Source organism: Dermochelys coriacea, chromosome 25, assembly GCF_009764565.3.
Source record: "Dermochelys coriacea isolate rDerCor1 chromosome 25, rDerCor1.pri.v4, whole genome shotgun sequence".
In the NCBI taxonomy this organism is placed as follows: domain Eukaryota; kingdom Metazoa; phylum Chordata; order Testudines; family Dermochelyidae; genus Dermochelys; species Dermochelys coriacea.
The window spans coordinates 1212418-1220589 of NC_050092.1; the positions used below are offsets into that span (position 1 = coordinate 1212418).

General features: G+C 45.0%; 1 protein-coding gene across 1 annotated transcript; it reads right to left on the reverse strand.

Annotated features, from left to right (window-relative positions):
- Window positions 1-1418: 1418 nt before the first annotated feature.
- Window positions 1419-6899, reverse strand: VMAC (vimentin type intermediate filament associated coiled-coil protein). Its single transcript, XM_038383861.2, has 2 exons — window positions 6634-6899; window positions 1419-3952 (listed from the first exon to the last, which is right to left on the reverse strand). The coding sequence occupies exons 1-2, from the start codon at window positions 6822-6824 to the stop codon at window positions 3595-3597; spliced, it is 549 nt and encodes a 182-aa protein (XP_038239789.1). The 5' UTR covers window positions 6825-6899; the 3' UTR covers window positions 1419-3594.
- Window positions 6900-8172: the final 1273 nt, after the last annotated feature.

Sequence of the window (8172 nt, forward strand, 5' to 3'; positions counted from 1 at the left end):
AGACTGCTCCAGCCCCAGCTCCACTCTGCCTCAGCACTGATACTGCTCTGCCTCCAGCCCCCTTGGCTGCTTTTCTGGCCCCTCTGGCTCTCTGCAGCTCTCCTCCCAGTACAGGTCTGCTCTGTGGGTTGCTTGTGTGTGTCTGCTCCCAGCACCAACCTGTTTCCAGGGCTACTTTTCTGGCTTTTGTTGCTACGGCTCTGCTCCCTGGACTGCTTCTCTGGCTGCCATGGCCCAGCTCAGCCCCACTCTGTTTCAGCTCATGCGGAGGACAGGAGCCCTCTGGCCTCCTGATTCCATTAGCCTGCCTCCTCTGTCAATCAGGCTGACCTGGAGCATTGGCCTCCCCCCATTGTTCCGGGCGACTGTCAGTCTGAGTCCTGATTTCCCATCGACCCTTCCCCTTTCTTTTGGTACTGGGAGCTAACCAACCAAAACCCCCCCTCTGAGTTTTACTAAGGGGCCAACAGTTCTCTTACATATTGTTAAGAAAGACTCCAACACCACCTGCTGCCCTGGAACTGTCCCTAGGACTAAAATATGCTTGTAAAAGTTAGGACTCACTCCCAGCCCTGATCACAATCCCTCTGTATGCCGCACACCTGACAGCTCAACTGCTCCCATTTTCAAAGCAGACTGAAACCCAGGCTCCAAGAAGCCAAGCCTATCAAAGAATGCACTAGTTACCTAATAGGCAACCAATTTGGGTAGGCCTTGCTCCCATATGCCTGCACACAGCCCCACCCTTCCTTTGGCTACAAGAAAAAATGGCACATACAATAGACGTGGACGATATAGGGAAATTTACAACCCAGCTGGCAACCTTCATCAAGGGCTTTTTATATTAAATAATATACTGTTTCCTACATACCGGAAACAATAGTGGCTCTAGGTACTATCAGCAATGACTGCGCCCCTGGATGTTGGTGCCAACTCTCCTTCACCACTCACACACACTACACATAGTCATGTGCTGGAGAGTTGGGAGTGCAGGACTGCACCTATCCATATGCAAAGGAGATTCTACTGCAGGTAACTGATGGCAGCACTGGACTCGTGCCCCTTTCATACAAAGGTGAATTGGGTGATAGGTGACAATATTGTAACAGGGAGATTCAATAGTAATTATACATCTTGAAAGGATCACAAACAAAACATCCCAGGGGACTAGGGAGGTTAGAAAAGGATAGCTAGTTGTGTTTTGCAAATGTGTTAACTTTCACAGAACAACTAGAATTATTTACCAATGCCAGGGAAAAGAGCATTTCAAAGGGGCCAAGTTTGAAAGGAGATCAGATGAGACGATACAAAAGTAAACAGCCTAGTGAAAACACTGGACAGATGGTCCCTGGGAGTTGCTGACCAGTTGAGTCACTTAAAACTGAAGAGGCAAAGAAAACCTATGGAAAAAACATGACTTGAATATGCCAAAATATGTTTATTTTGTATCCTGCAAGAAAAACTTAAGCGAGGGCATATGCAAGTGTGACAAAAATAATAAATACAGGCAGCTGGATGATACTGCTATAATAATCAGTGAGAAAAAAAACGTGAAATGAGTTTTTATTTAAAACAGTAACTAATTGCTTAGCCCTTCACTCACAGTAACAAACAGATGATAAACGGATTAAATGTTGACACAAATTTACATTCTTAAAGTTTAGAAAGAGGCCTGGAAAGTTAAGGAAGGCAAGATTTTAAAAACTCTGAACTGTTGAAGGAATGTACAATATCATCCTCTTTCTCAAAGGATTTAAAGTATGTAAGTCTTCTTGGGATTTGCACATTTACTGTAGACTTGTAAAGAAATAATAATCCCTTATGTTTACATAGCACCTATAATCCCAAATCACCAAGTGCTTTTACAAACTCTTCGAACAGACGTCAGTCACTCCACCCACTACAAAAATACTATTCTCACAGTATGTAACTGTGTCCATCCTGTGCCACCAGCACTGTTCCCACACAGCTGACGAAGGAGAAGTTAAGAATTATTTATTGACTGTAAATGGCAGAGACTATATGGAGGCAGAATGTATTTACCTGAGTTAGCATTTGGCAAGGATATAATTGCCAAACCCTTGTTTTTCAAAAAATGCAAAGGAACTTTTAGTGACCAAGAGTAGTCAGGGGTTTAGATTTATAAAAATTAAGGAAATTCACTCTGGTGGTATAAATATGTTGCATATGTTTATAACAGTTTCTCAAAAAGGAATTATAAGAGATTTTCTTTTACTCTTATTTGCAGTGGAATACCCATTCTCACATTTTGTTTCCCACTGAAGAATTCTGAACAAGGACCATCCCATATAAAAGCAGGTCTTTATGATAGATATAAAAAAGTACTTAGCCAGCTACAGAGAATTGCATATAGAGCTACTGTCAGTCAGAGAGTTTAAACAAGAAGAATTTGGAAAAGAAATCTGGTTAGACCACAGAGAAAATCTACATGTACTAGACAAAGGCAGAGAGGTTACAGCTGGCCACTTTGTGCAGCAAAATTTCCATGCAGTGACTGGTGCCAATCTTAAAGCTGTAAGAGGACAGTAGAGGCTGAATTTTAAAAAGCTTAAAATAGATTAATTTTTCTACCAAGTTTCAAATGCAAGTCTGAGAGCGATCAAGTCAGAAACCAACCCTTCTATCCAGAAACTTAAATTTATGCAAAATATTCCTTAAAATCCCACGACCAACTGTAGTGACTACACCTCTTACTAATGAATGTGATATTTTCCCCTTCATTCCTCCACTCTAATTTTAAAACAGGTAACACACAATCTAGAAAGAAGGTGAATTTCAGAAAATGGATTCCCTCCAGTTACATTGTGAATCTGCCTCAAATCCATACACTAGTTTCCTTCTTTCTGTGCTAACTCCACAGAGCAAAAGAAAAGAGATTTGATTCATCTTCAATCTAATCTCAAAAACAAAACAGCAGGTTGGGAATTCAACATATAACTCAACCCAATGCAGCCAAACTTCCCAGAAGAGATAGCTTTTTACTAATTTAATATGTCCTTTAGCTGAAACATATAAAACTTTGAGCGCTTAGATTTTTCATTCCCAAGACTGCACAATATTTTATAGGTTTATAGACTCAGACATCACATATCCTAGATTTTGGTATATAAACATCCTGCTCTAATCAATCACCGTCTATGGCTCTGATATACAGCAGACCTGGATGAGGAGCAGCACTTAGGCCAACAGAAGCTGAAAGTCAATGGTGATACATTTGGCCAAAAGTGCTGGAAGGTCTACTATACAGCGTTTGACTTAAGTATCCTTAACATGAAGTGTTTGGGATCAGAGAGGAAAGTAAACACTGAAGGACAGGAGGAATTAAAAGATCCCCATGATAAAGGAACAGTGGAAAACCCTTAAGTGCCCATTTCACCAAGGGTTAGTATCCACTCAGGTAGGTAGTATTGCATAGAGCTCACTTTCCTGAGTCCTCAATGAAGGAGATATAGAAAAGGCTACTTGCAAGAACTGAGGGGGTGAGGGACAGACTCCCACCTGAACCTGGTTTTTTCAGAAGACTGAAAAACAGAACTGGAGTATTTGTAATAAAGGTCATGTTCCACGCTCAGCTCACACTGTCGTCCCAAACTGGCTCGTATCCAATTCCTGATCTTCCAGGTCATCTTCACAGAGAGAGAAGTCTTTGTTCTTTGATATCTGGTTGGTGATACAGTGTGACTCCTGGAACTCGTCATGGACCGGAGAACTGGAATCACTTTGGGTCCCTGGAAAGGTACTTAACTGTTCCCCTTCTGCCATGTAAGAGAGAAGATTGTCCAGGGTGGGTCGGTTTCTGCAGATTTTAGTCAGAAGATGACTCCTGTGCTTCAGCTGTACAATGAAGTCATCTTTTTTCTGGATGACATTCAACAGCTTCTGAATGGTCTCCTCAGATGAAAGCAGCTTCTGCTGCAGAGCAGTAATTTCTCTTCGAAGAAAACAGAAGAAAACTAGTCTCAAAACAAGGCTACTAGAATGTAACCATGCACAGAACTACTGTTCCTCACTGAAAGAAAAGGAGTACTTGTGGCACCTTAGAGACTAACGAATTTATTTGAGCATAAGCTTTCGTGAGCTACAGCTCACTTCATCGGATGCATTTGGTGGGTTTTTCCACCAAATGCATCCAATGAAGTGAGCTGTAGCTCACGAAAGCTTATGCTCAAATAAATGTGTTAGTCTCTAAGGTGCCACAAGTACTCCTTTTCTTTTTGCGAATACAGACTAACACGGCTGCTACTCTGAAACCTGTTCCTCACTGGACAGCTTTATTTGCCATCATCCTATAAAGGCCTAAGGGGTTTTTGGTTTCAAAAAACAGAGGTTATAGAAAATGTTGAAGAAATGATCCCCATATCATTTCAAGCTTCCTGAATCTCTCTCTCATGTCCCTCTCTTTGGGTCTGCTGTTTATGTAGTTCTAACACAGCACTGGCAGTGCAAATAGTGATACTTAAGGTTGCCTAACACTTTCCATTATAAGACGTTGTTTCTTATAGTTTTGCCAAACTTTAACCTTCCAGGCTGAAATTTTCCATGCTGGGTGTCTACCCCTTGGACTGAATTTTTCTGGAAGTTTCAACTAAAACAGTTCAGCCATTCTAGACAATGAGTTTAGGGGAAACGACATTGTAAGAATTTTTTTAACGTGGGCAAAACAACCATTCGTTTGAGAAGCCCTGGAACAGGAATATGAAATTTAGCAAGGGAGATCAACTGATGTCAGTGTTTTGCTGTAACTGTAGAAATTTGCCTACATACAGGCAAGTCAAAAGCCAGTGAAAACTGTAGTTTGCATATGCTCAGTAGAGGTTTTTTAGAAACTGATAGCTAAATTCTCCAAAGACACTATCTGCACTGAATATGTGCTATCTCCATACAGCTCCTACATGCCGACTGGACTGCACATGTCCCCGTCATGATATTGTGACTGAGCTTGCTTCACCCATGCCTGCAGGACAGAACTTTTCCGTCCTTGCACCTCTGTTGTACCACCAAACTCCAGAATATGGAGACGCTTGCTCCTTTTCCTTTCATCCTGCTAGCATCGAGGCAGCACGGAGGCGGCAGAAGCAGCCTTACTCACCCCTTTGAATCTGAGGAACAGAGAAAGGACACAGGCTGGAAGCAGAAAGGAACAGGTAGATAAGTGGATATGCATGTAAAACAGGGAGGAGAACAGAAGACGGGGATAGAAGGGTTTGTAATCACTAGAATATAGTCTCCTCTGGAACCTAGAACTGAACCCAGGATTCCTGAGTCTAAATAGTCCTCTGCTGTCAGCAGGTAGTACCAATCCCACTAGCCAGATAGGTATCTCTTGCCCTCTAATCGGTCCACAAACAGAATAACAGCCTACTAATGCTACCAGAGGTTCAATTAACTCAAGTGGTAGAAGTCTGCAGTTTGATCTAAAGGTCCTGACCCTGCTAGTAACACATTTAATGATGAATATAGTTCACATGAAGGTATTTCTATTGTCTCAGTTTGCTTTTATACGATTGAAGAAAACCCATTAAAAGAACACCAAAATTTCAAATTTCAGAGTAGCAGCCGCGTTAGTCTGTATTCGCAAAAAGAAAAGGAGGACTTGTGGCACCTTAGAGACTAACAAATTTATTTGAGCATAAGCTTTCGTGAGCTACAGCTCACTTGCATCGGATGCATTTGGAGCTGTAGCTCACGAAAGCTTATGCTCAAATAAATTTTTTAGTCTCTAAGGTGCCACAAGTCCTCCTTTTCTTTTTGCAAAGTTTCAAAGTAAAGCCCTGAAAAGTTAGGAAATACCAGGATTAAGGAATACATGACCACATACTTTTTTCCTCAGAAGCCCTGTCTTATTCAGTGTGCAGAATGAGCCATGTTCAGGAAATCACCATCACGCATGCATACAAGGGGACTGAAGTGGAATTGCACAAGCAACCTTAGGCTTGGTATTTCCTGGCTTTTCAGGTTTCAGAGTAGCAGCCGCGTTGGTCTGTATTCGCAAAAAGAAAAGGAGGACCCGTGGCGCCTTAGAGACTAACACATTTATTAGAGCCTAAGCTTTCGTGAGCTACAGCTCGCTTCATCGGACGCATTCAGCAGCTCACGAAAGCTTAGGCTCAAATAAATGTGTTGGTCTCTAAGGCGCCACGGGTCCTCCTTTTCTTCCTGTCTTTTCAGTACTTGACTTGGCAATCTTTACTACAAAAGAACATGGGCATAATTTTCCCCTCCCACTGTTCTCAGAAATGGCATGACTGTTTTAAATGAAACTCCCCAAAACAAATTCAGCCTGAGACAGGGACTGGATATGGAAAATTTTATCACGACTGGTCATAGTTTGACAAAGTAACAAGCAACTGAAAATAGGGTCCTCTAATGAAAAGCGAAAGAGCCTGACCCTAATTAGCTCTGCCCGCTCTTGTGCGCTGCCTCGGGCCTGTTCGGATTTTGATGGGGACTGGGGGATGCTTCGTCAAGATTAGAAATAAGCCACCCAGGGACCTACTCTCCATAGGCCGGGGGTTACACACTGCCCTGCTCGGCCTTCCCCCCCGGCCGGGCCGCTCAGCCCCCGGGCGCGGGACCGAGCGGCGCCGGGCCGGGCGCTGCCCCCGGCGCTACCTGTCCTTGGCAGCCCCCAGCTCCCGCAGCGCCGCGCGCAGCTCGCCGTCCTTGCGGATGAGGCTCTCCGCCTGCCCGCGCACCGTGCGCTCGGCCGCGCCCAGCCGCCGCTCCAGCTCCGCCACGCGCCCGTGCAGCGCCGCCAGGTGCGCGTTGGCCTCGCGGATCTGTACGGCCGGGGGCACCGACATGTCGCTCAGGCCCAGCCGGTCCCTCCGCGCTGCGGGCTCCCGGGCGCCGAGCGAGGGCGGGGCGTGGAAAGCGCCGCCCCATGGCTGGCCTGGATCAATGGCGTGGGGGCCCCGGGCTTTGGGCAGAGCCCAGGGGTCGCTCTGGGGGCAGAGTGGCCCTTTGGGGGTAGGGAGATGCCCTCCCCCGGCAGAGGGGCCCTTTGGGGCAGAGCGCCGGGGGCAGGCGGGTGGCACCCTGAGAAAAGGGGTGCTTTGGGGGCTGGGGCCGCCCAGGAAGAGGGGTGCTTTGGGTAGGGTGTAGGGGAGTGCGAACTTGAAAGATCCTTACAACTCTTTTGCCCAATTTCACCTCGTCTCACTTTTGGTAACACAACAGTTTAGGAATGCATCCCATGAAGTGAGCTCTAGCTCACGCAAGCTTATGCTCAAATAAATGTGTTAGTCTCTAAGGTGCCACAAGTCCTCCTCCTCTTTTTGCGAATACAGACTAACACGGCTGCCACTCTGAAACAAGAGTTTAGAGAGCAAAGGGGTATAACTCCCTGTTTGTGAATTGGTTAGAGTGCAGCCAAAAAAACAATGTTCGTGAAGTGTGGGAAAAGATGGATTTAGATCGCTTCTGTTTTACATTCCTAAATAATGCATAAAAATTCCAGTCCATTTTTATGCTAGCAGGGTCCTGTAGCTGCTCTGTATTTCTTTTCCATAAAGCTCTTTCCCAGAACAAGACACACACTTGTTGCAGGAAAGAAAATGTTTTACCGTCTGATTGGGGGCACAAAGTTTAGCAAGGAGAGAGTTCCCTGACACCATAAAAACAAACACACACACCGGGTGCTTCAGCTTGATCACAGCTGCAGTACTGGACTAATGTACAGATTCTCCAGTGGGGAAGGATGGCTCTTTCTCATGGCCCAAACGCATTCCTCAAGTTTCCAATAGGTGTATCTACTTGCACCTGGAAGTGAGCCTCCAGCTGGGACCAACGGGTTTGAGGTAGCAAGGCTTATGCTATCATGCTATGCTAGCCTGAGGGGGCCAGAGGGTGAGAGCACAAACTACAACATCAAAACAATGCCCACATGGCTATGGCCGCTATTATTTTGAACGCAAATGACAGGACCCTATAAAAGCCTCAAAGCCCAACGTGCAATGCCTCCTCTTGATACAAGTGGCTAGGCTGCACAAAGCTCTTTTGATGTTGTGGAAAGTAAACCCTGATTGTGGGAAAGCCCATTTCCGACATTTCTTTAAACTCCAGGTCCTGAGCTCTTGGCCTCTGTGATAAGACACAGTAAAAAGTCCTTTACAAAATATAGGATCCTGTGCCCTCACCGTTCTCACTCTT

Excerpts from the sequence above, each read along its gene's own strand:
- VMAC (XM_038383861.2), bottom strand. The coding sequence starts at position 6,824 with ATGTCGGTGCCCCCGGCCGTACAGATCCGCGAGGCCAACGCGCACCTG. Across the intron at positions 3,953-6,633 it reads CTGGGGGCTGCCAAGGACAG|AGAAATTACTGCTCTGCAGC; the intron begins GTAGCGCCGGGG and ends TTTTCTTCGAAG.